Source organism: Chroicocephalus ridibundus, chromosome 2 (genome assembly GCF_963924245.1).
Source record: "Chroicocephalus ridibundus chromosome 2, bChrRid1.1, whole genome shotgun sequence".
In the NCBI taxonomy this organism is placed as follows: domain Eukaryota; kingdom Metazoa; phylum Chordata; class Aves; order Charadriiformes; family Laridae; genus Chroicocephalus; species Chroicocephalus ridibundus.
In genome coordinates, this window is record NC_086285.1 from 5,653,633 (window position 1) to 5,681,420 (window position 27,788).

Sequence of the window (27,788 nt, forward strand, 5' to 3'; positions counted from 1 at the left end):
TTCTAAGATGTAATATCTATTACAGTGGGTATATGTCAGCCTCTCTGCAGCTTGGACGCCGAGCCAGATGTGTCATTGGGAGCACACAATGTTCAGCCTCCTGAAATCCTTGCTATTTTTTTCCTGCCTCCTCAGCAGCAGGCAGCTCACCGAGGCCTTCCAGCCAATTTTGGGGGGTTTTTATTTAGAGGCCGGAGTGTTGGGAGAGGGAAGAGGTTTTTTTTGTTTTCTTCTAAACAAATTCAAATGTCAGTTTCTGTTCTTCAGTGAGCAACTTAACTCAATTTGTGTATTTTTCTGGGCATGCTTCTGGGTGTAAGGTTTGGGTTTTTTTTTTTCTGGGTAAGTTTGTTACTTGAGCTTTGAAGTGTTTGCAGCTACAGGTTTCATCTGCAGGCTCCAAGGAGGGATCTAGGTAGAGAAAGGTGAGAAAAGCTAGATGCAAACTGGCTTTCTCTTCCTTTCGCCTTTATTCGTGGTGGGTGAGGGAGCTCTGACAAGTCTATCGGCACTTTGCCGTTTCACTTCCAGCCCACTTCCACCAGAGTCATCTCTGCCTGTGCTTCACAGTTAGATACAGATCGGGCAGATGGCTCGTGTTCAACAAGATGAAGCATGAATGAGGAAAGGCTTTTTTTTTTTTTTACACCTCTTGGATTAGAGGAGAAGGTCTTGATCCACGCTCAACAGGGAAGAGGACAGAATTAGAAGGTGGTTTATTCTGGGGGCAGCAGCTGCCCCCACTGCTTTCCCTCTAAGAGGAATGAAGCCGGAAAGGTCAAGTCCTTGAGTTTCCACCTCATCCATCCTAACCACTACAAAAGTGAGGTCTCCTTCTCCTCACTGCTTTTTGCTCCCATGATGCTATCATTTCCAGGGTGAAGCTGGAAAGCTGTTTTGATGACGTATTGTCATGTCTCCAACACCTTTGTCAGCTTCAGGGATCTCTTTCTCACACACTTGAAAGTGCAGGGGATGGGTTAGTCTCTGTCCGACGAGAAGATGGTTCACCGGAGTGACAAAAACAACTTGTAAGGAGCACGTTCTCGAGGTCAAAAGTAGCATCTCCTTCACCCAAGAGACCTGGAGGAGCCACAAGAACGTGGACTTTTGATGGGGAGTCTATTAACAGCATGTTTTCCAAATAGACATGGAAACCAGTCTCGCTCCCCAGTGTGGAGGAAGATAAGGGAGATCAATGTCAATAATAGTACTCCTTCTCCTGCTTAACCTTTACTGATCAGAGCAAGACAGCTTCTGGTGTTTGGTTCTGTTGGTCACCATCAGCATGCGGTATGGTAGGTCTTTTTAGAAAAAAACCCTCTGCGCAGCAGTGCTTGGTTCCTCTGTCTCTGCCTACTCATTCTGACCTGGGCCTCCCCAAAACGGCTTCTATATTAAGAGACAGAGCTTGAGAATCCAAGTCAATGAAAGAGTCAAATAGCTACTGTATTGTTTTTAGAGAACCTATCACAATCTAGTATAAGCTTTCTGTTAAAGAAACAAATGTGATAAATCTGTTCTTTTGATCAGCTGTTTCTTTTAAGGGATTGTTCTTTACAATGAAACGGCTCCTTATCTTTGAATACAGACTGTTCTCAAAAAAGCAAAATAGTGTGGTCTGTCACTTGATGCTCATTGATCCCATACGCGACCGTAGACAGACAGCATTAATGAACGGACACGGCACTGAAAATGTTGTCTCTCTCAGACTAGAATTACGTAGCTAAGGGAAAAGGTAGGATTTATCGTCTCATCTGTATATATTGTGCCGTGGAAAAAAAAACTGATTTCAGTGGCTGGACAAATCGGTTCCTGGGTTATCTTAGTCATACAGTGGGGAAATTTTGGCATTCTAGGAACAGCTTTGTCCTGTTACCAGTATCAGGGGTTTGTGGAATTACTTCAACAAATGCAGTCATCTGTCATCTATTTCAAACGATAGCGTTATGACCTACTTCCCTTCCTGTTCCAAGGCACCAGGAAATGAGGCAGGACGCTTTTAAAAAGTTTCCCATAGCAGCCTTGTTTTTAGAAAGTATTTGCCCGTTCATGAACACATAGGCTTTACCAGCAGACTCTTGCATTTATCTTTCTGCTTCTTCTTCCAGTTGTCATCATTATCATTTTGATTTTTGCATAGGCATTTTCAGGGTTCCTCTTAGGAAATTCGCTTGTTTCCCTTGTTCTTTGATTTAAGGAATTCCACAAGAAGAATAAAGCGAACAGTAAGGCATGTCCTTTAGCAACTTAGATTCTGGATTCCTATGAAAGTCGGGCTTAAGAGTTGCGGCTCTTGCTGCAAGAGATTGCCACAATGGAAAGCAAGTTACGCCGCGGTGGTGCCTCTTGAAGTCTGTGGGAAAACCTGGTGTGATACACGGCTATATTTGTGTCCAGGAGTAAGATAATCTTGTGCCCTAACTGTGGGTATGCCTCTCCCTCTCATATACTGTTTTCACCTGTTGACAGAAGAGAAGCTCCAGTAGTATTTTATTCTCTACCAGTGAATTCAGAAAATGCCTTTCAAAACAAAACAAAACACGGGTTCGCAATCTGCGCTCCGCCCGCGTAACCGTATCCTCGATAACAATTTGATCTCAAGCCAGCAAATCCGACTGGCACCTACTCAAATTCACCCTTTCCTGAAATGGCCCACAAACTCCAGGTGATATTACACTAACAGGACATGGTGAATTACTTTTTTGTTTTGTTTGTTTGTCCTTTTTTTTTTTTCTTTTTGCCATTATCTTGAGGAAAATTTGGATTCTTACCAATTTTTCTGTGTTTTGTTTTTATAGAGATCAGGTACTTTTTACTAAGTCAAACTTCTTGATAGTTCACGGTGGCTGCTGCGTTCTAGTTCCTTCATCAGCTTCTCTGGATTTTGGTCAAACTTCAGTAAAAATTTCTGCTGCCACAGCAATAAAAAAAGAGGACTTTAAAAATAACATTGAGTTACTTTTGTTTGTGAGTGATGTGTCAGCACTATGTTAGACTCCAAAACAAGTGAGCACAGGACTTTTTCAGCTGGAAGAGGATATTCCAATGTTGAAAACAGCTCTTCCAATAGACAGTCAGTCTGCTGGTAGTCAGAGCCTGTGTTGTCCAAGTAATTAAAGAATAAAACCATGTACCTAAGCAACACCTATACTAGAAAGGTCAGCTTCCTTTTTTTTTTTTTTAAGTGCTGTGCCCACCAGAAAACAAATCCTTGTTTTTGACAGATTAGAAAGATAAGAAAATAAGAGTTCCTATTTCCCAAAATGTCTTGCATGGTGAGTTGGTGGCCCTGTGACCAGCCTTCTCCATTTGGAAGCTGCGAATGGAAGTGTCTTTGTCTCCATGTGTCGGGTCCCAGGATGGAGAAGAAGAAAAGGTCAAGTTGGCCAAGACTGTTTTCCCTTCTCCCAAGTACAATACAAAAGGGAGACCATGGGAAGATCACTGATAGCGTTGCCTCTGTCTGAGTGAAGCAAGTGGGATTCCTTGGATTGGTTTATCATCATCGTGTCCTTCTCAGACTTTTTTTGCTGTTGCCAAAGCGAAAATGCTGTGTTTTCTGAGGCAGTTGTCTCAAGTGGAGTTAACTTCAAGGAGTGGTCTTCTGCCCTGCTCCCAAGGTCTGGCTGAGCCTCTTGTTGCTGCAGTGAAAATAGACGAATATACCCATTAGTAGATCTTAAAGCTGAGAAAGTTACAGTAAATACAGGTACTTTCTTATTATCATCTCTTAATTAATCATAGCATGGATTTTACCAGTCCAGTCTTCTAAAAGTCATAAATGCCAATATACTAACAGATCATTTCAGCAACTAAAATGCAAGATCCTGGTTTTGTTTGTTTTGGTTTTTTTTTTTACCCTGGTTTCTTGAATACTTTAAACTTTTGGTTTAAAATGTTTTGAGTGCTACGTTTACTGCTTCAGACCTTTGTTCTACCCTTTAAAAGCCATTACCCTTACAGTGATTTATTTTTTTTTTTCTTTTTCCCCAGGGTGACCAGATGCAGGTCATGCCTATACCAAGTGTATGTATTTTTATCCCTTTTTCTTTTAATAATTTTCATAACTTTTGCTTTGATTCATCTTATGTTGCGGTCTAACAGGTCTGTTTTGTGTTGCATGTTAACAAAAGGATTTTATGTTCTGTCTGCAATGTTGTATACTCAGAGATGAACTGAACTGCACGTGTTGTACAAGGACTAAAAGAAGGGTTTGGGTTTTACATGGTTTTCATCTTGCATCTTACTTAAATTTGTTTCTGAATTTTTACCATTTTGAAAATGCGTGAAGTAGCCTGAAAGTTGAAGTTACTTCCTTTAATAGAGACAAAAGGTGACTCATCATCATGATGGGGGACACAGTTACAAAAACCTAATTTTTCCCTATATTCCAGTACGAAGAGAAGAGTTAGAAACTGCATAATTTGTTTGAAACAAGCCGCTATAGGAAAACAAAGACCATAGTTGCATTTCTGCACTCGTTCAAGATGATGCTCTCAGGATCAGCTGCTGTTTTATGGGCCTTAATATTTCTGCTTATCTGCCCTGGATTAAACTTGGAATGCCATTTGGCATCTGAGTTATTTTGCAAAACTAAATAAAAGGAAGAAAGAAAAACCTAGCTCTTCAAACTGAAGCTTTTAATTTAATCAGGTTTAAAAGCTGCTCTTTTTCTGCTTGTTTTTCATGTGGATGAGGACATAGACTTTTAAAATCTGGAAATACGGTGATTTTCGAGCTCTTTGCTGTTTATAACGATTTATTAGTGCAGAGTTTTCCAGGAAATGGCAGTGCCTGGTGTGTGGAGTTACTGACACAGCCCTCTTTTTCTCGAGAAATTTGGTAGCCCCTAAAGACCAGAATATTCCCCGAAATACCATTTTTTAACTTTTTCCCTTCCTTCTCATGTAGCCCAACATTACAAAGACCTGTAAGAACCCTGTCCCTGCTGCGGTGCAGTGGTGTGAGGAGATCGCTGTAACTGTGCAGATCACTGCCCTCCTTCACCACTTTTTCTTGGATTTAAGAACTGTTAGAAATTACTCTTTATTGCTTACCTATTATTTCTGATAGGAAATGACTTCTAATATGGCTCATGCATGTTTGTGTGCATGTGTGTATGTATACACACACATGTACGTGCATGTAAGTTGTATATATGCAAGTCTGGGCATAGGAAACTTTGAAACATGTGAAAATACTGATTCCTAAATTACTTTTCCTTTCACGTACCTGCCAGATTCGTTTGGTGACTGTAGTTGCTCTACTAGTAGCTGTTTGAACGTAAAACATGTTCTGGCTGTGCTCTGACCTGGAATAAAATTTTGCCTAAGAGTGAGTGTAGGTATTCATGACATAAGAATTCAAACAGAACAAAATTTTGACGTGACAAAAGAGTACAGGTACGAACACGGAATGAGATGCTTTGCTGGAACACCATCTTTCTGCTGTTAAAGCAGTGCTCTGTTAGGTTTGGGTAGTGGTAGGAAAAGGAATCAGGGTTTGAGGATATTTTTTTCAGGATTTTTTTTTTTTTAATGGTACCTCAACTATTAACTTTGACCTGTATTCCCAGCGCTCTGTTAAGGCAGTAAAATTAACTTTGCAGTCATGATGTAGAGTTCTGAATGAGCGGGTGACCTTAAACACGCCCGTTCCTCTTCTCCAGTGCCATCTGATGCCGTCTTCCATGGGGACATGCACGGGGGGTCAGGCAGCCCTGGCCCCCAGGCACTTGTGTGACATTTGCTGCCCCAGTGTCAGTAGAAGCCGGCGAGCATTAGTACGTAATCTTCTAAATAAAGACAGAAGGGAGCTGCGTGTGGAGAAGGCGGTAGGAACAAAGATGCAAAGCCAGCATTAAATTTGAAAAATACCTAAAATTAAAGCGGTCTTTTTTGCCGATCTTATGAGGGCTGTTTGTCCCGGGGGCTGGAGCCCAGAGGTTCACGCTGCAACAACTCTTCACCGTGTGTTTAAGACCCATTAATGCAGAAGTTCTTGAGGCTCTGCTTCATGGGGTCACGGCTGAGGAACAGGCTGTTTGAACTGCGTAGGTTGTACATACCAGGAGAAAAATCTTCTAAACAGAATGAGCTCGGTCACAATCAAGTTGGACACTTATTTTTTATGGGGCTCACTGCAAATGTAGTCACTTCAAGTGTTCAGTGAATTCCTTAGTGACTCTGAGAAGAGCACTGCCCGCTCCCTGCTCGTTAAACTTTCCAGTTGAAGCCTCCGGTTGAAATATGAGGTTTTTCTGGAGCTTTATCACACGTGTATAAAATCTAGCAGCCTGCTGAGGTTTCACCTGTTGGAAAACTTCCATTGCTTTATGCACATATGTTGCCCAGAGGAGCCGTGGGTGCCCCATCCCTGGAGGTGTTCAAGGCCAGGTTGGATGGGGCTTTGAGCAACCTGGTCTAGTGGGAGGTGTCCCCGCCCATGGCAGGGGGTTGGAACTAGGTGATCTTCAAGGTCCCTTCCAACCCAAACCATTCTGTGATTATGTATCAGTGAAGTACATCTTCTGCTGAGTCAAAATTCTCCTGTATTAATTGCACTTAATTCAAAAATGTGAGTTAATATGAATTTTCACTTCGATATTCATAGAGGTAGCTGATCAGCAAAAAACATTCCGCCTTCAAGTTGGGTTCTTCAGAAAATAGAAACAGTGTGACTTTGTTTTTTTGAAGGTGAACTTTATCCTGTTTGTATCTCATATTCTGAAGCTGTTTCCAGATAAGGCATAGATTAAACAGCAGCGTAATTGATTTTTTTTCCTAATACTGCAAAATGATTTGGTTTTAGGGCTGAAATAAACACACGCAAAACTAGAACAAACGATAGCAGCTGATAGTTGAGTAGAATAGTGACGTGAGGAGTTTTGTGATAGATTTGACTTAAAAATACAGTAAGTGTAGCTCAGAATGCCCGTGCTTTCCTGGATTTTTCTCAGGAATATGGAAAGGAATGTGATCTAGAAATCAAAGTAGGCCCATAGTGACTTCAGCACTTGTTTTCATTCCTTTGGGTGAAAGGGTAGGTGGAAGTACAAAGCCATGCTCATGCACCTGCCTAAATGAGTCCATTTCTTCTGTTCCATTTCAAATCCCGGTGCTGAGGCGTGGTACCAAAAGCAGCCCGCAGCATCCCTGCAGAAGTTAAATCTTGGCACTGGGATATGGCGTTTTCACTTGTCCTCACCTACGTTTAGACAATTTCTTGTAATCGCTTTTTCTAGAAGAAATTTTGTGAACTGCCTGTTTCATAACAGGAGCTGGTGTCTTTTGGCAGCTGTGTGCTAAGTGGCAATAATTTATCTTCTATTAGAGCGTTTCTGTGCGTAACTGCTGGGAGAAGCTGTTAGCTACGCGGAGTGCAGCCCAACGTGTGACCTGAAGGGACGATGAAGAGTGAATTAATGTGCCGCACTTACGCTAGACAACATTTCCAGTGTTCAAAGAAAGGGCTTATTAATTCCGATACTTGTCTCTGTGGGAAATACGGGCCTACAGGGAAGAAAGGTTATGGTTGTTTTATGCAGTAAATTTCTGAAAGGTTTGTGTTGACCGGCTGTTTATGCTTCAACTAAAAGTCCTGTTTTCTTGCCACCACCACCCCCTTTTTTTTCTTTTTTTTTTTGTCTTAGGGAATATACTATTTCCACGGGACTGAAGCAGTGCAGCAGTCGTTTCACTACAAGGTCTGTTAAGCTGATCAGCCGTGAGACCTGGCTGGAATGCATAAATCCCAAACAGTGACTAGTTTAAAAGCTTTAACTTGTATACAATTTATTTCTTGTTGGAATTGAAGACCAAGCTAGGACGTACAGTACTGAGATGCCACATGTTACTTTTCTGCTGAGTTCTGTGGACGTCTGCAGTCTTTTGGAGAGTATTACATAGTAAATATGAGTTGCTGTTAGCCGCAATTAAATACTCTTAATCGTCTTCGATATCTTTAAAGCTGCTATGTTTAAAAAAAGGAATTATCGAAGATCCATAACTATTCACTATTAACTCTGATGGAAATCTGGTAATTACAGCTCTTCTTGGGTATGTCTCCATTAGTGAGGAAATTAAAATACAATATTGAGTAATGCTTGTTTCTGCCTAAAAGCTTTGCCACTCTTGGCATGTGGAAATTGCCTTAGATCAGAAAGCTCGAACAGCAAAACAAATGGGCTGATACCTTTCGTATAAATGCTTTAAGTTCTTAAAGCCTCAAAAATGTCATCCTTGCTCCAAAGTCCTACACCAGATGTTCAGCACTCTCACCACTTGTAGTGCCTTCAGCTTCAGAATAATTTCCTTGTCCCTGGTAAATGTGTTTTCAAAGCTGAGAGTAACAGAGATACAAGTTTTTAAATGGAAAAATGGATTTTTTCTAACCTTCAAATGTGCAGACTGTTGACCAGATGTCTTTGAAAACAGGATCAGATTGAATTCAAGAAGCCAAAGCTTGTAGGAAGGTTGGTGTGTCCTACTGGGAGACGTTTCCCAGGAAAAACCTTGAGGTGTAGTCTTGTTAGGTAAAGTTAGGTCAATAATTACAAATTACCTCCTAAGGCAATACTGAAAAGGGAGAGAAACTCCACAGATGTGGTCACCAGCACATCTGTGTAGATAGGGCGGGTAAGCTTGTTCCTCTCCCAGCCGCTGCGTTTGAGAGATCAGAGCTGCGGTGGGCGAGGAGGATGGGAACAGGCTGGCCCTCGCCTGCGGACAAGGAATTTGGGTTCACAGAGTTGAACTCACACTTTGTAGTCCTTGGGTATATATGTTCATCCTTCTCCTGATGACAGGCGTACTAGTTTCCAGGTAAAAACCAAAGATACCCGTGATGTGACAGTGCTCATATTTTTCATATGCATATTTTGATATGAAGGAAGATCCATTTCCATATATTTTCCATACACATAGATATTTTCAGTTTGAAAAAGGATTCATATAGCAGAAGAAATTGCTGGCTTTGAACTGCTTATGCAGATTAACTTAGTCAAAAATTCAAACTAAATACTAAGAGTCTTAAGAATACAAAAATGAACTGAACTGCTCTTTAAAAAATGCAATTAAGGTTTCTTGGGTTGTTCCTACCTTTTCCTCCTCTTCAAAGACAAGAAATCAGTATCAGAACGCGGGTTCTGAAGATTGTCTCTAAATGGATGTGATTTCCTTTCAATAAGCTTTTAGTCTATTTAGGTTGCAAGTCTGGATCGATCTTACTATGAACAATTGAGGTGGGCCGCCTGCATATCTTTTAGGTTGTGAAATAGGAGGGGAAAACCTAAATTCCGTAGATCTGGTCCTAGTTGCAGACAAGCAAAGGCAGAGCTCAAGCAGTTGTGGAAGCAATGCATACATAGGGCTATAACCTAGAAAGGGTGTCCTATACGTTTCAGTCTGCTTAGGCTCCTCTGACAGACGTGTATGTACAGGCATTAAGCAGTTTTTCCTTAAAGGTCATTTAGATTTGTGCTGAGAGACAGTGTATTAAGACAAGTGGCTTATAAGCAAGGCAGCTTCCATTTTGGTAGCTGAGGAAGCTGCTGTTAATGTTAATTGTAAGGAACTAAATCACTCTGAGCGCTCCTGAAACTCCCCAATAACTTATACTTTAGCTCAAGACACTTTTACTTCAGTCCAGAATCTCATTTGTTAGTTACTTCATTTAAACGAGAACTTACTAGGCATCATTGACCGGTATCTATCAACTTAAGACGATGTCCGAAATCAGTCAGCGGTTAATGAAGAATCTGTCCCCGCTGCCGGAGGGTGTGCGGGGGGGGTCCGACTCTTCGTTTGTCACCTCCCCGCTGCAGAGGGGTCTCTGCAGGCGCCTCTGCAAAACGCTATAGAAAAGAACAAAACCCATGATAGATGCATCCGCACCAGAACAACGTTGTCTGAACAGATAAAAAGATAGCGGCAGAATGAAGCTAGAGTGCTGTATCCAATTCTTAATTAACTTAATTTCCTCTCAGTCTCGAGCTTCTCCCTATTGATACTTTTCTACAGAGCTAGTCCATTTCCTTCATCAAAAAATCCCCTTTTTTAAGCGAGAGGCAGCAACGTTTCAGCTCTAAATGGAAACGTTCTCTCCCATTTCTGATATTTTGGGACGTAGCCAGTGCCGAAGTCTGGCATAACATAACTGTATTGAAGGTTGGGATGTTAAAGTGATAAATGAGCAATCAGACGACTATGTGACTGTCTGCATTGCTTCCAGAAAAATTGTCAATTCCTGTAATTGGTACCATTTTTAGGGAGGGCAGCGTAATGTAGAGAGCCTGCTTTGGCAGGGCTTCCTCTACTGCAGTTTTACTGCCTTGATTGGGAACGTAATTCACATGAAAGCTCATGGCCAGCACCCTCAAAAGTGGTAAAAATGAGAGTGGAGACATGTCCTGGAAGATCACATTATTAACGCTGTCTTCCCTCAGAGTCTGTTTCTCCACTTCAGCGTCTTTCGTAGCAAGCAGAAATAACGATTTGTGTAAATGTCCCTCGGTGTGATACGTCTGGAACTGGCGCTGACTGCGAATAGGATAAAAACAGCATCCAGACCTGAGACATTAGGAATAGGCTCGCTGGAAAAGATACCGTTGTATCAAATGTCCTATTTTCCTCTGTTATTTTTTAGCTAGTGGTGGCGGTTTAGCATTTTCATTTCCAATGCTTTAGAGATCGTTCTGAACAAGTCTCTCATTTAGAAAAGGGGGGGGGGGGGAGAAGTCCATATGGGTATTGCATGAGCCATTAATTTCCATACCTGTACTTGCGATGAGCCCAGAAAAATATTCAACTTCGAGTCATGTATTTTAGTTCCCAGTAACTGCTAGAATAGTAATGTTGGCAGAAGAGTTGCCCCTTCAATAGAAGTTTTACTTTTTTTTTTTGTTGTTGTTGTCTTCCTCTTTTCTTCTTGTTTTTAGCCACCAGCTAAATACCTCCTGCCAGAACTGACAGCATCAGACTATGGGAAGAAGTGTGTGGTCATTGATTTAGATGAAACTTTAGTGCACAGTTCATTTAAGGTAAGTAAATTCAAAAGCCATCTCTTGCAGCTTGAACCCGTCAGTGCGTGTTGTAGGAACTGTTAAGCCTCTTAACACATCAACCAGTCTTACAGGCTCTCCCAGGGCCGCCTGCTAGTTCTCAGTGTTACTCCTATGATTATTCATCCGAATTTAGCTGTAAGAGGAGTAACACGGTAACTGCTATGGTTTTTGATTCTGAGAAAGTCACACCGACTGCGACAAGGCCCGGAATGGTGATTGAATTAACCTGTAAATGGTGATTATTCCAACAAGGACCTGTATATCATCAGGAACAAAACTTGTTGCTCTGAAAATATGGTTTTATTTTTAATGTTTAAATGATGCCGTAGTTAGCCTAGGAGTTCAGCATAGCTTTATGCTGGGTAGATGTACCTTAAAACAGTAGATTTGGGGCACCAGTGTTTGCTGTGCTCTGTTGCCGGAGAAGATCACTTTCCGTGTCAGGCTGCTGTCACGATCGCAGTAGGTATTTTTAAGCATTTAGGTTTCACAACAGGAAAGCAAATAGCATTTAGGAGTTGCTGATGAGTCAGTCATCTTGTAGAAGCAACTTTTATAACCCTTCAGAATTCAGCATGTGGTGGAAGTAGTGGTATTTTTCTATTGTTAAGTAGGGCTAAAGTTAGAATAGGAGAATTCAGAAACACAAATAACCTACGTTGGCTCAGAGCACTGGTCGTGTTTCTGCTTAGCAAATGTCAGACGTGATAAAGCATCAGCCAGTTTTGTACTTTTGATAGTGGAGAATTTATAAGTATCAGCGGTGTGTTTCCTTACTAGCAGCAAGCTAGAGATACCACCAACTTTATGGTCTTCCAGTCTTGATAGCGCTCCATTTTTCACTGCTAGCGTAAACTCACCGTTTTAATCCTGCAATATTTAGTTGCCAGCATTTAAATATGCAAACCATAATTCATGTAGTGGTTAGAATTTGGCAAGGGCCTGTCTTTGTTGACTTAAAGAAGACCTTATATGGAGATGCTAGAACAAATATTCCTGTGCCTCAGACTGAAACTAAGATTCTGCTCTGTCTTTATTGTGCCTAACGGTTTATAACAATTCGTGGTGGCGTACGGGAACCTCTTAACCTCAGTGCCAGGTCCTTGTCTTCTCTACCCGTAATGAACTTGAGAATTTTTCAGGGGGACTGGAAACAGCTGGATCGGGAAGGGCGGGACCGTGCCTTCCTAATTAAACAAAAGTCAAAAATAGGAAGGGAAAGCTGAATTTGAAAGTTAAATTTACATAAAAATAACAAACTATCGGACTTAGTGTTATCTGAAAGTTTGTTTTCTGAATGCTGAGGATAACTTTGTACTGTGATTTTTTCTGGGTTTTGAAACAAAATGAGATTCAGTTGAGGTGGTTATTAATTTTTTTTTAGCCATTTTCAAGGAATACACGTTTAATGGTTGACATAGCGTAAATTCTTTCTTGTAGGATTGAGGTTTGCATTTATTGCAGAGTCTTTTCTTAGTGGGCTCGTTTTAATCGTGCCATTTATTGAAATGGCATTTAATGGGTATTTAAATGGTGTTAAATAGAGATTTAAGACAAATCAAAAGGTTATTTTACTTAGTCTTGAACGCTGAATAACGTTTTGTGTTGGGAAAACTGGTCCTTTTTTCTGTGAAGTAAATACTGTGAGGCGAACGTTGGAATTCCTGCAGTATTGGAGTCTTACAGCTACGATGGCGTTATTTAAAGGTGAAGCCTTGTGATGGGAGTATGTAAGAGACAGCCGAGGAAATGGCTGTGGTTTTTAGTGCCTGGCACTGTCCAGTGGTGCCCTTTGGATTTTGTTTCACAAAAGCAGATACTTCAGCTGCCCTAAGGCGGTTGGGGTCATCAAAAATACGATGCGTTTCCAGAAGACCAGGGCTTTTAGCACCTGTATTCACGGTGCTTTGCCCGAATAATCAAGTTACTTTTGCTGTTCCTTTTAAAACATGTGTGCTTTACCAGGCAAGGCACTACTTTAAAAGCTGTAAAAGCATACATAAATTTGTGATTTTTAGTACAAAAGGCTTTATTTAAAACACGTGATGTTTTAGAATTCATAATTCTGTTATGAAATAGGCTTCATATTTCAAATGCAGATAATTTTTTTTTCTTTTAACACAACCAGCGAGGCAGAGTATTTAAAGTGCTCTTTCATGAAAGCAGCAACATCTGAAGGAGGGTAATTCTCGTCTTTTTATGCCCCTGCATATTTGTGAAGCTTTAAGGAGGTACTAGTCTTTCATGTTAAGTGCATATTAAAGGAATAAAGTTTGGGGTGCTTTGGCAAGAGTAAAAAAGGAATAGATAGACATTATAGTTATCATTCCCATCATAAAACAATAATAGAAGCAAAAATCATAAATTATTAAATCAAAGAGAAGTAAACATGGTTTTGTATAAAATGAATTAAACCACATGCGAGTCTGGAATGTAGTCCTATTCAAAACTGGCTGTGAAACTCTTTTTTAGAACATGTAAAACTCTGAAGCATTCTATTAAATAGAAACAGTTCTGACCGAAGTGGAGATTTTCAATGGAAATACACTGTCATCTTTGACCGCTCTCTCTGTGGTTCCCACTCGGGACATGTACGTGCTTCACGTGCGCAGCCCCCGAAGCCTTTATCCAGCAAAGTGCTGCAGGCTTTTCTCCGGCCTTCCCATCATGATGAAGCACAGAACCCCGGTCCACGCTCTCTTCCTTATCGCTTGCACCAACGAGAAAACTACGTAGCGCCTGAAGTACAAGCGGGGGAAGTAAATAAGTGGTTAGGAGCAGCTTGGTTAGTGTTACAGAGTCTAAGGGTGAGTTTTACTTGTTAGCAAAAATTAGGTTGTCTAAACAGAATGTGGTGGTCTCTGACAACCAGAATCCGGTTGGTGTTGCTCCTGTTGAGAAGGTGCAGTAGTAGCTGCGTTTTTATCAGTGGGCTTCAAAACCTTTGCAACTCGCAGTGACCTATTCTTTTTCTGTTGCTACAGGATATTTCCCTTGCTTAAGGGAGTCATGCATATATAAGTTCTTCAAGCGCGTGCGAGTCTCTTCAAAGCATGCACGGCGCTGGCACCCAGTTGAAAACTTTGGTGGCTGAGTCTTATTGACAGTTCATTTGGGTTTCATTTAAGGTGAAGCTTCAGAACATTTTCGTGTACCTGTTCAGTGGCTGTTAGAGATGCTGCAGTGTATCTTCTGTCCGAGGGGCTTCATGCAGGTGACAGATGGGAGCCTCCCTCTGTCTTTTACAGAAGCAGGGGGATATATCTTGGAAAGTGCTTGATATCAGCTAAAAAAAAATAAAATAAATCTAGATTGTATCTGCGGGCATTTGAGGGATTCTTTAGATCGTACTAGCACAGTGGTCATCAACAGGATGGAGTTGATGATGATGAGCCAGCAGTGTGCCCAGGTGGCCAAGAGGGCCAACAGCATTCTGGCTTGTATCAGGAATAGCGTGGCCAGCAGGAGCAGGGAAGGGATGGTGCCCCTGTACTGGGCGCTGGTGAGGCCTCACCTCGAGTGCTGTGTCCAGTTCTGGGCCCCTCTGTACAAGAGGGACGTTGAGGTGCTGGAGCGTGTCCAGAGGAGAGCTACCAGGCTGGTGAGGGGTCTGGAGACCAGGGCATATGAGGAGAGGCTGAGGGAGCTGGGCACGTTTAGCTTGGAGAAGAGGAGGCTGAGGGGAGACCTCATTGCCCTCCACAACTCCCTGAAAGGAGGTTGGAGAGAGGTGGGTGTTGGCCTTTTCTCCCAGGTGAATAATGACAGGACCAGAGGAAATGGTCTGAAGCTGCGGCAGGGGAGGTTTAGATTAGATATTAGGAAGAATTACTTTACTGAAAGAGTGGTCAGGCCCTGGAACAGCCTGCCCAGGGAGGGGGTTGAGTCACCATCCCTAGAGGCGTTTAAGAAACGTCTAGATGTGGCACTTCAGGGCATGCTCTAGTGGCAGAGATTGTAGGTTGTTTGGTTGGACTCGATGATCTTAAGGGTCCTTTCCAACCATGAAGATTCTGTGATTCTGAGTTTTCCAGCACTGGCTGCTCTGGAGGTTTAGTTGCCAGTACTGCTTGGTTTCCGTGGATTCAGTGTAGCTTCCCATTTGCTCTCTGACACAGGACTTGCAGACATCAGACCAAACCATCTCCCTTATTAATTTCTTCGCTACTCAGAGGCTGTTGCCTGTATAAGTTCGTACAGTCACTTTGCTCTCCTTGCAAGAAGGTCGTTTGACAGTGGAATTAGAACCTCATTTTTCCAGGGAATGGGATCAAAGTGGTGCTGTCAGGTTCATCCTGCAGGATTCTTTTTTCCTACTGATTTTCATGGAACACCTGTTTCAGGCATACCAGTTTGTGATCTGCTTCTCAGTCTCTTTACCTTGGCTGCTCCTCTGCTTCCTTGGCACCCCCTCATCCTCCCGAAAGGATTTGAAGACTGTTTCTAGTCTTGCAGATTCTTCAGGGGCACCTGCTTGGTGGTACTTGAGATCAGTCTGTTGGCTGATGCAGAAAACCAGGTGGGAAGGTCTGTGCAAGTCTGACAGGGCTGAGCAAAGATGTTTTCCAGCCTTAGTAACACCATACTGGTTACTGGCCAAACTACTCCCAGCCTTTGTTTTAGGCTGTTGGCCATGAAGCGTGTTGTCTTCTCATCACTCCTGTTAAAACTATATTTGGCAGCTCTGTATCTCAGCCATTTCCAAGCTGCAGATCATTGGGTGAGTTACAGACTTCAGCTGGGCATGTTTACATTATATTTTTTTTCATCTCGGATGTCATGCATGACCGTACCAAAGGATTCTGCCAAGTGTGATGTCCATTTGAACTCGTGAACGCTGCTAGCAGCGTGTTCCCCAGCTACCGCTGCTGCCTGGCCAAGATATAGACTATGTACTCTTCAGCTGCCTCCAAGGACACTTTCCTGCTTGCCAAAATAATTGCACCTGACCAACGGTTTTTCTCGGTGAACTCTTGAGAAACAAGTTGTGTTCAACAGGCTAGAAAAATGGATTCAAGGACCTGGACAGACTGCTCCTGCTCTTCCCTTTTGAATTAAAATGCAGTTTTACATGATTAATTTGATTGGTATAGCATGTTCTTTTGAGGTGTCACATCTTTAACTATATGACTTGTGTCTTGTTGCAGCTCCTGATTAAAATATAAACTTCAGGTATTACTTTTACCACTGTCTCTATTTTTAATTAATTGTTTATTGATGACCCAGAGCAGAATATGCGAAGCGCATAGCTGAATTTCCTTGTCATCATCCACACAGGCTTGATGAGAGAGTTATCGAAACAGATTTTTATCCTGGTAGTGGGGGTTATTCAAGCAGTAAAGCGTTTTGCGTTGTATGAAGATGGAAAAGATGAGGGAACAGGGAAACGCAATACCCGGTGAATAAGGCTGCGTAAGGCTTCTGACGTGTGTGTAAAGGGCACACACACAGAGTGGATTTCTGTAATTAATAATGCTTATTAAGTTGTTCCTGAGAAGTAAGTACTCTTCTCTGTTACGCCTCTGAAACTTTCCCTCTAATGATAGTATTTTTAATGTTGATTTATTTCCTTGTCGTTCTTTCTAGCCAATTAGCAACGCTGATTTCATCGTTCCTGTTGAGATTGATGGAACCATACATCAGGTAAGCGCTGGCGTTCCTTGTTCTAGTAGTGGCACTGTCCTCAGTGTCCCAGAGCGCTGTCTTTCTCCGTTTGCTGCTTTACATTCGATAACTTGTCCTTTTGCAAAATACAAAAGCCGTGTGCTCAGGAATGGATCATCCAGGCAGGCATCCCTGTTTGAGCCGGTTTGTCCTTTCTAACTCCTAAGTCTCCGTTTTAACTTTTTTCAGTTCTCCAGAATCTCTCTCCCACGACTTCAATACTTGACACTCTTGTCAATTTTAAAACGCTTTCAAACGGGACCTAAGCATGGGTTTTCAAAGGTTGCTGGGCCCAGAAAAATCTACTTCAGTATTGCATTTCTCATTGCCTCCACAGACAAACAGGACATAAGTTGGCTTTAGTGTCTGTTGGTAGTTCGTATGCACAAAGCTTTAGAAAAGTATTAAGGAAGTACAGACATTTCTTCAGTTTTTGTGGCAATCTGTGTTTAAGTTCTGTCCTCTCTTCTCTCGGCAAGTAGTTTAAGTTCCTCTGATAGGACTTTCTACACGCTTCAGCATCTTTAAAAGGTCTCGACAAAATTACAAGGAGACTTAATTTTTATCTCTTATTCTTTAAGAGCTTCACTTAAGACTCTGTGAAATGGTTTTCAGTGAATGCCAGCCACCCATAATTTGACAGTCTGTCCCCTTCATGTATCTTAGCGCCGTTAATCAGTGATCGTTTCTGAAAACGTTAAATGAAATAAATTACAGCGCCGTAAATTTTCCTCTTCAGACAGACATTAAAGTTCTTGCTGGAGATGGGTTTAACTGGTTAATGTGAAGTTGAACCTTTCTGATGTATGAATCTTGCAAATTGTTTGAAAGTTTTTTTCATTGGTTGTTGTAAGTTAAAGATAATACAGTTATTGAGTTGCAGATCTTCCCTGGATGTAATTTAATGGGGGTTTTAAATACTTTAATTTTTGAAATGTTGTCTTTTGTATGGATTACTTTTACTTGGAGAAGTAGTTTCATATTTTGATCTTGGAACAATTGATAGATCATAAAGTTAGTTCATAGTTTTGTTTGATTTCCTTTTATGAAAACCGTCCGCGTGATTGTCACTTTTTAACTGATTACTAAATAATGTCAGTGGACTGAAATGTGTTTTAAAGTGATAATTGTTTGACAGTTTCTACACTGTGCCTGTTTTGTGTAGCGAAATTCAATACCTAGGGTACTTAAACCTGTAATGTTCACCAGAGCTGAGTGCTTAAAACACGTGAGAGTTTTGGGGGAGGTTTATGTTGTGATATCGTCTGTCCTCATTTGATGGGGCTTTAGTTGGGTTTGGTGCTGTAACACGGACATTTTCTCTCCTAAAACTTGCTAGAATGCTTTTGAAAGGGAGTAAAATCGGTTGCTTAACAATTTTGAATGGTTTAGGATTGCCATCGCTTAGCTTGTCAAGATTATAGACTTACATTCTGAAACAAAACCCAATAAAGTACTATTTGGGTTTTACAGTCGAGCACTTCAAAAGCCTGTTGCTTTTCCGTTCCCCGCTGCAGACTTTGAGATTCTTCACCAAACGTAATGCAGTTAGGCATGGGGGGAGAAAAAAAAAGGAAAAAAGGAAAAAAAAAAAAAAAAAAAAAAAAACAACACAAAAACAAGTGGTGAAAGGGCGCGGATTTGTCCATACCCTAAACGTGAATGGGAGGAAGGCTGCGCTTGACAGAGAAGGTCAAGTGAAGTCAGAGACTGACTGTGCTTTGCCCGAGACTTCCTGCATAATTTTCAAGGAAATTGCTTAATCTCTTTGTATTTCATGTTCTTAATCTGTAAAATAACTAAAAATCTGAGTCGGATCTGGGTGGTTGAAGTGAAGTTAATTGTCAGGAATTTGTAATCTTTGAAGTAAAGGTAATTTATACGCTGTGCAGAACAGGCACAGTCTTGGGTGCCTGTGTTTGTAATGCTTCTGCAGGCAAAGTAATGTGCTGTCGTCCACCAGTCTTTATAATTTAACTGTGATAATCTGAAGGGCAAAAGCAGACATTCTGGCGTAGTCTGAGTGTTCACACATGCTGTAAAGCTTTGACAACCGCTTCCCTCTTCAGACCTGTAATTTTTTTATTCACTTAGAGCACGAACTTGAGCAGATAACAACTTTTTGTTATCTGTCAGGATTTGTCACGTGCATAATGCCAGTCCATTTTCTTAAGCAGTTTATATACTCAGAGATTAATTATTGGCATTGGGAAACACTTCCACCTGTTTAAAATATTGCAGGACATGTGAAATGTTGGTATCCCTGCCTGCTTTATCCGTAAGCCTGGTGTCTTATCCAGCAGGAGATTGTCTTGACAGAGCATTGTTGTGCTTGAACTCTGCCTTAGACAGAACCCCGCGGAAGACAGATGGAAAACACCATTTCAGAAGTGCCCATTCAGAAAGAAATTTGAAATTACATGAGATGCGTCAGATCTCATATACCACAAATACAAGCTGTGGCAAATTCGGTTGCTGCACGCTTGAAAGAGTTTTGAGACCGACGACTTATCTAACGGGTTTTGTTTGTGGTAAATGTTGCAATTTTTTGTTGTGCAACAGAGGTATTCAGAAAAGGCTGCCTTTGGCTTTGGGAGTTTGTTTTCCCTTATGTTATTTATAATCCAAAGGTCAGAGAAACTCCTGTTCTTCTACAGAGAGGACAATTCGGATCATCATCTTAAAGGGTGCTTGGGTAAACCAGCTTCCCTAGATTAAAAAATAGCTTTTCTGAACACCCCTTGTCCCTCTCCCGTCTTTCTTTCTCTGGTTTAATTTACCTGCTCTTTAGAAAGAATCTGTCATTTTTATTTTACAAGGAAATAACTCATGTGTGGAGGTTCCTCTCTTTTCCTTCTGTTGTGGGTCTTAGATGCCTGCAGAGACTGTGCCCGTCTACAGGGCAGCTGAAGTGACGGGAGATGAATCCCCCGCTTTGTGTTGGCAACGATGGCACGGACACAAAAGGGCAGCTCTAACGCAAGCTGACACTCTCCTGGCCGGTTCTCTCCTTTCCCTCTGCTGCTCTGAATAAAAGGAAACCAGAGCTGGTCCCCTCCTCTACCAAATTGTAAGTGAGAAACTGGGGGAAGTCCCGTGAAATGCGTTGCCGCTGAGAACGCGCTTTGGAGGAAGTTTATTGAGGATGGAAGTAGTGGCTGGAGAAAAGCTGTTCAACCTGTTTGGTACCCTTGGCGTAACTTCTGCGAGAACACATCCTCTCTTTCGGAGCGTGTTTCCCATTTAACAAGCGCAATTGCAACGCCCAGATTAGAAACTGTGCGTTAAATATAGCTTGAATCCCCAAGGGGTAAAGGTTTTTAGGGTATGGTGGTCTTTTGTCTTTTATCCAAATCGACTTGCAGTGCCTTCGTGCCTTGCTGTCGGTGTCAAAGAGTAAAGCGGGCGGCCAGGAAGAGTTTGATTCGGTGTTACTTGGAATTTCATTCTTGGATGTAATTTGTGTGTTGAGGGAAAAAAAGATTTTAAGTGTTTGGTTTTGTTTTTGTTTTGTTTTTAATTAAATTAATAGTTGCTTATTTTTAGTTGTTGAAAGCTAAGGAAGTGTTTGAGATGTATACTTTGAATGTAATGTACAAAATGTTTTTTTTATTGGTGGGGGAAAACGCTGTTCGAATAATGAACTTTCTTTCCACAAAGGACTGAATTCCTTAATTCTCCCGCAGCAGGCCGCGGCCTGGTTCAAGTAATCCAGGATAGGCTGTATCCGTTCTAGCTGGCCTATTCTTGGTTACTTGCACTGGGAGGCGACCACAACTGCAAGAACCAGAGAGACGAGGCTCAAGGACACGTGTTATTTTCTGCTTGCTGTAACGAAGATGCACCCAGCCCACAAAACGGGAGATAACAGGAGCTTGAGTTGTCGTTGACACATTTCTTGGTCATTGCTTGAAGATGTCATTAATGTAAAGCTGATTTTGAAAGGCAATTCTGTGTGTCCTAACTAGTTGATTAAAATTGAGCTGGGTTTCTCTTCTGGTTTACAAATACTGAGTCTTTTTTAGGTTAAGACTGCTTTGAGGTATAGAAAATGTACGTGGAAATACCAGATTCTTGAAAACAATTAAGGTTAATTACTTGTGTTGTGCCATTAGCAGCTGTAAGTACAGAATCTTGTGAAAACATGTCTAGTGCCTGATTTGTGCCTTAACATTTTAAGAGCAAGGTTCATTTTAAATCAAAAAAAAAAATAAAAAATGACTGTATTCCCCTAATTTCTTACAGTGATAAGGAAGAAATTAGTGAGCGTACAATTCAGAAAAACTGGAGGATTGGTGGGTTGTTTTTTTAATGCCCTGAAGACAGTATATAAATCTCAGAAAAATGCCAGGAGCCAGTTAGTCTACAGACTTAAACTGAAGACATCAGGGAAAGGAGGAAAAAGCCAAGCCACAAATAACCATGCGGCATTGAGATGCAAGTCCAGCCGCTAACAAAGTAAAGGGGGAAAAAATTCCAAATGAGGAGAAAGAGGAGAAAAGAGCTGCGCTGTCAGCTGAAGAAAGCTTTCTATGGGAAGTAAACCAAAGAGATTTTGTAGCCCAGGATACCAGTACGCTTGCAGTTGCTTCCAGGATCGAAGTAGGACTTCTCAAAAAAACAACAACTTCAAGGGGAGTAACTGTGCAGAGTACTGAGATATGTTGTTCTGCAAAAAAAAAAAAAAAAAAAAACAACTTTAAAAAAAAAAGGTTGAAGGAATTGTTTAGATATGGAAAGAATTAAGGGAAACATTTGGTGAGACCTCATCCTAAGAGATTGCATTTATTATTAATAAGGCATTTAACATGAGGAGCGAATCTGATGGCCGGGGCCCAGTAGGTAGGATTTGAGGCAAAACAGCAAGAGAAAACTCAAGTAGAGGAGGCTGAGGGTGCTTCGTGGTGGATCAGGAGATCTAAACTGCAGAAGGGAGACAATACAACTTAAAACGCGGTGTATTTACAGCTAATGCTGATTAGTTGCAGTATTAGGAGACCTAGAAATTGCCAAAAGAGCGCATATTGCAAATACTTGCATTTCTGAGCCCATTCCTGTCCACAAGCCTGTGGTTAAGGAGCTCTCGGTCTGTGGCTGCGGGGTTGATTTACTGTATGCTCTCTTTATGGAGGAGGTGGGTTATGTTGCAAGCAGCAAAGTTCATACATCTCCTTGGCTTGGAGTTTGTAATTACATTCCAAGTGGAAATACTTCACCGACACAGGCGTAGATAGGGACGGAGAGTGAAGAGGAGACTTCTTTTGCTGTGGCTGAAAACACTAGGTTTTAAAAGGGAAAATTAATACTAAATTCCAGCACTTACTGTCCGAGAATGACTTTAAGACACTGGGGTGTCCTTTTTGTGCGCTCAAAAATAAGTGTAGGAATATAATTAAAGGTTAAAGAATTAAAAACTTCATAATGAACTGTAGAGGTAAGGAGTAACTTGCTTCCTGCTGTCTTTCCTCTTAAAACTGGCAAGTCAGGCTCTTTCTGGGTACCCAAACACACAGGGAGTGCAACTGTCTTTCTACCTGTGTCTTTATAGAAGATGTACTTTGGAAAGAAAATACTACAGCATAACTTTGTGGAGTAGTATTTAAGTGCAAAATTAATTGCATTGTTGCGGGAGAGGAAATTACTTGGCTTGTGCCTAATGAAATACAGGAAACTTTGCTGTAATTATCTGGAAAGAGAGCGGCGTTGAAGGGCATCTGTTAACTGTCTCTAATTCATAAAATGTCACGTTTATTTGATTGGTTAGGTGCTGCTGCGGTTGTTTAAAAAAAAAATAAAAAAAAAATAATCTGGGTTATAAATTGTTATCTGTATCAGAGTTTGACTGTATTGTTTGAATTTGAGGGGCCAGAAATAGTTTAGGTAAACTTCATAGCGTAACTTAGAGCAGATCAAGTCGTCTTACTATGAGCGATATGCTGCGTAAAGTGGAAAAGTAATTAACATTTCTGCTCTATAGTCATTAAGGTACAGCTCCATCATATATGTTTTTAATAAAAGTTTGCTTTCAGGTTTAGGTTTTCAATTTCAAGTCCCTATTATGCAACTTTTTTGTCTTCTTTTGCTAAAGGCTTTGATTGGTCCACTTCAGTTCAAGCTGGCATTTCCATATTTTTCTCCTTCGGCCTTTTTTTCTCTGGATGCCTTATGTTTTTACCTCTCTATTAATATGAATCTAGTAAAATACATACAGTTAATTTACTTCTCGATGTCAAAGAAAGAAATTCCTGAAATGGCATCGGTCTTGCAATTCTTCCTGAATTCAGTTCTACGCCAGGCTTCTCCTCTTGAAATTTCCAGTATTAAGGATTATTTGCCAAACGAAGGAGATAAAGTGCTGCCAGTGTTTTCTCTCAAACTTGTAATCTAACTGCAAACAAGATGGATAAATATTTTTCAAGCAGACTCCCTTCTCCAGCTTCCCGGTAGATTGTTGAACTACTTGTAAGCTTTCTGAGCAGCCGTTATCTTATCTTGGTGTTCTCTGTGAAGGCAAATCGTCTTGCTTGCTCTGAAAAGAGAGGCAGGGAGGCTCTTGTATCTATTAATCGGGTTGTTGACAGTAGGCAGCCGAGCTGCCTCTAGGGTTGTCGGTGCAAAAAGGCGCGATAGCGATGCTGAAACCAAGCTGCTCGAGAGGAGAGAGATCCTGAGCGTTTACCGTCTTTATGGCGAGGTCACGACAGAAGATGCTGTGGACTTTGCCACCGAGTTTTGAAAGCAGCCATTTGCTAGACATTCTGCATGGTGCTATGAAAATTTTTGGTGAAAGCTCTCTGCGGAGCCAGATGACTGATAACTATCCCTGGTGAGATATGGTACTTAGCGCCTGGAATTTGAAAAATGAAAGAATTAGCCACAGGAAGAAAACAGTTCCCTGTTGTGCAATTCCTGTCATCATAGAGGTTTCATCAGATTTATTCCTTCTGTAAAGCTCTTCAGGACTAAAGACACCAGCACCAAAATCGTTATGGTTGAGAGATCTGAATCCTGGCTTCTCGAGAAGCCCTACTGTCTGTCTTTGCCTCTAATGAGATTTTTCAAGAAGCATCGCTCCAGATGATGCACGGTATTTGCAATTGCATAATCAGCATGAGTCTTGGCAGCACACGCGTTCAAATCTCTCATTACTGGATGTCTACTTTTATCTTGTATACTTTTTCTTTTTCCCTTGCAGCATTTCATTTGAACTGCTTCCATGTTAACTTTTGTTTCTTCAAGTGCTAGGATTACAGGAGTGTTTGGGTTTGGGTTTTGTTGGGTTTTGTTTTTTTTTCCTTTCCTTTTACCTTTAGCACCATTTGACCTAAATAGTCATTGTCGTTCCAGGTTTATGTATTGAAACGACCACACGTGGATGAGTTTCTTCAGAGGATGGGAGAGCTCTTTGAATGTGTACTCTTCACAGCCAGTCTAGCCAAGGTTTGTTCTCTCTTCATCTCGTTATGCCTCACGATGCTGGTCAGTGGACTTTTGGTTGGGTTTTCTATGGATAATTATTTCCACAGTTGGTACTATCTTAATTTTTCCCCTTCTTTTCTGCTTCTTTGTCTGACAGTGTGTACTTTGTCTGCTAGTGTGTGGGTAAGTGTTTCCATGGTAACACCATCACATATGGGCTTGTCTCATAATGTAGCCTCCATGCATTGCTCATAATGCCAATATGAAAGGCTTACAAGTTACCATGGTTATAGCGAGAAATTAGAACAAATAGCGTGCAAGTAAAGCAGTGTATTAAAGCTGGGCATGAAATAAAAGACACTGTATTTAACACTATCTACACGATCAACTGATGATTCAGAAATTTACTGCGTAGGGAAATTCGGAAGACGTTTTTGTTCTGTCAAGGTGCAGTTGCAATCTGGAGTTAGAAAATCGGACGCTCTGTAAAGCTTGAAACATCAACAGGAATATTTTGTGCCCTCTGGTCTCCAGTAGCAGTAGTACCTCGTGGGTAGTTTTGTGGTAGATGTTACAGTAGTAGACATCTTAAGTTCTTCACTTCTTTTGGTGTATTGTAATTGTGGTGTCTTGTTTGTAAAATTTTGTTTATTTCTAAATAGTACTCTAGCATAGTAAGCTTTTACTCCAACCTAATGTAGAGATGGTGGAAGGGGACAGGACCCCCTTTGGTCTGTTGTAGTGCTGCCTTAGCGGAGAATCCTTCCCAGCACTCCGTTTACCGTGTTCAGTTCAGTCACGCTGTGAAAATCCTAAATAATGGACCAATTTCATACTGCAGTTAGACGTCTAGCAGTTTTTGTAGTCAAGAGATGATTGATTTTGACATCAATTTTGTTTCTCAGTTTAAAATATAGGTAATGGTAACTCCTGTCCTGCAAAAATAAGTTGTAACTTAAAAAGCCATTTTCAAGTACGTGCCTATTTCACATTCTGATTTCTCTGGATACTTTTCCTTAGACAGTTTGTATCAATTGTGGGAATCTAAGCTGTTCTTTGCTTAAAGTATCATATATAAAATGAGAATTTCCTAGTATTGCAGATGGGTGCTTTTCCTACTAACAGCTTTGTTTGATCTTTTATGGCCCAATTGTGCAATTTGGTAATTTTAAGATTCCTACTGACCCGGTGGCTCCATGGGCATCATTTGAAAAAGCTTCATCAAGCTCAGATGCCTTCATGGCAGTTTATTTTCTGAGGCACGTGGAAATGAATCAGCTGTGCAAATGGCTTCGTATAGATTTTCTGTTAGCGTTGGTTGGGTTTATGGTAATGTTAGGTGAGATTGCCGGATCCATCAACTTCTAGGGTAACTGTAAGTTGGCCCCAAGAATAAAAGCTAATTGACAAATCACAGAAAACATTAGAGGGCAAGTTAGCCTTCCATAGAAAGATAAGCGTCCTACTTTTGCGTTATCTCTCTATTAATCACTTCAGGTTTGCAGGCATGTAAGTTAATTAACGAGGAGCAGGAAGAAAATGAAGAAAGGGCATTTTATCTGAAGTGATTTTGTGTCCCTTCTTTGTATGGTTCTGTGAATTAGCCTTATTCGCACATTGCTAACTTCATGTTTCTAACTTCTGTTTTTAAGTATGCAGACCCAGTAGCCGACTTACTGGATCGCTGGGGTGTGTTCAGGGCAAGGCTCTTTAGAGAATCCTGTGTTTTCCACCGAGGAAATTATGTGAAGGATCTGAGTCGACTGGGACGTGAGCTGAGTAAAGTTATTATAGTAGATAATTCTCCTGCATCTTACATCTTCCATCCTGAAAATGCAGTAAGTATTCTTAGTATTCAAAGTACTCGAGCGTAACTTTATCTTTCTGGTCCTTGCCCAGACTTTCTGATTCAGGAAGTAGCCTTTCAGCATGCTAACCGTATGAGTTTCTGTATTTTCCTAGACCGCAGGTGGGTAGGTTCTAGTATTCGCTGCCGAATGGCGAAGGACTAGGGCAAACTGATCTTGACAGTGTGTCATAGTCGTGACTGTTCATCTGCGTTCAGTTTTAGCTTTTGGCACGAAGTCCGGTAGTTCTGAGAAATACCGAGCGGTAGAGAACCTGAATAACCTAACTCCAAAAAGTGAAGCTGCCCTCCGGCATGGTTTTTGTTCTTTGGAGCGGGGATTACGGAAAGGATGGTTTACTTGAACTGCTTTTGGTGCTCCAGCTTTTTTCATTGTGTGAACAAAAATATTTATTAGACAAGATAGTTAATGTTTTACTGGTTACAATCTGAGTTCTGTATTTGTGGCTAAGGGGAAGGAAAAAAAAATCAAGATCCTGTTGTGTTCTGCTTTAAGTGTTCTTGTGATAACTGGCTTCATAATTAGAAATGTTAGTTAATCAGTTCAGTGAGCTTTAGGACTAAGGACAAAAGGCAGGCAACAGTACTTCAAGGGAGAATAATTAGGAGCAACGCGCATTTTCACGGCGTGTTCTCATGTCCGCTCCAGGAGCTGTGATGGGATGGTCTGGCACTGGCTCCGTCCGTTGCTGCAGTCAGTACAGATGCTCACATCTGTTCTGTAGCTGCCAGGATAGCAAGCTGGAACTCTCCTCAGATCTACTGACTTTTGAACAACCAGGCTGTGCAATGTGTTCTTTGGTGGTTTTAGGCTGCCTTTTTTTGTGAACTGTTAACATAGGAAATTTTTATTAGGGACGCTGTTTTGCATGGTCCCGCCTCTCTGGAATAGCTTTCTCTTTTTTACGTGAGCTATTTATCTCACAGCAGTCGGCTTTTAAGATCAGATGCTGATCCTGAGATGCCCTAAATGACTGGGTGAAAACATTTTTCTGGTTGGTGCCACACATGGGTTAAAGTTGCTATTTATAATGACCAGGAGCTGTAGCTCTAATTTATGTTCATGGTTAAAATTAAAAACCTGATCCAGATCGTCATTTGGTATCTCGGAATTCGCTGCCAAGAAAATAATGAGCTGTAGATTTGGGAGATGAAATTAAGGGCCTTGTCAGTGTGGTTTAATCATGTATAGAAAAGTGCTGTTAGCTAACTGATATTTGAGTCTCTGCAGAAAGCAGAGCTTGTAACAAGATCCAAAATAGTCTTTAAAAGACCTCAGTGCACTTCCATAGTGAAGATACACAGAACTCCTTCCCCAAATCCAGCCCACATATTTAAGAAGTGTTGTTATATGCATTATTTTTTGAACCCGCTCTCAAGGTCTTACATTTTTATCAGAGAACTGTTCTGTACTCGTTGTTTAAATATTTCCTCCGCAACCTCGTGCCAGCAGGGGCTGTTGCTGCATGCCCATGTTTAGTGACTCACGCTCATAATACTTAGAGGGGAAAAGACGACTTGCCCGTAAATAAAGTGTCAGTACAGCTTCATAACTCGTATCTTCCTTCCAGTCTATTCTGAGTATCAAGGAGGCAGAGCAAATTGAGCTGCCCAGTGGTGGGTCATGTAGGTTACCTGGACGCGTAGGAGAAGATCAGCTGCATGTCAACTCTTCTACAGTTGGATTTGGAAGGTCAACTGTTTTATGGTTGGATTTGGGGTTCATGTTGCATACTAGAGAACGTGGACTTGGAACCTTGTTCTCTGCTAATC

General features: G+C 41.3%; 1 protein-coding gene across 3 annotated transcripts in view; it reads left to right on the forward strand.

The window, feature by feature from the left end:
• The window catches only part of CTDSPL (CTD small phosphatase like), an 86,370-nt gene that overhangs the window by 51,765 nt on the left and 6,817 nt on the right, over positions 1-27,788 (forward strand). Inside the window, exons 3-8 of one of the 3 annotated variants that reach the window (XM_063324321.1) lie at positions 3,997-4,029; positions 7,655-7,708; positions 10,940-11,041; positions 16,652-16,708; positions 24,077-24,169; positions 25,801-25,986. In XM_063324321.1, coding sequence (XP_063180391.1) covers positions 3,997-4,029; positions 7,655-7,708; positions 10,940-11,041; positions 16,652-16,708; positions 24,077-24,169; positions 25,801-25,986 — 525 coding nt within the window. The remainder of the gene's footprint in view (positions 1-3,996; positions 4,030-7,654; positions 7,709-10,939; positions 11,042-16,651; positions 16,709-24,076; positions 24,170-25,800; positions 25,987-27,788) is intronic. The other 2 variants (XM_063324322.1, XM_063324323.1) reach the window with 2 other exon arrangements.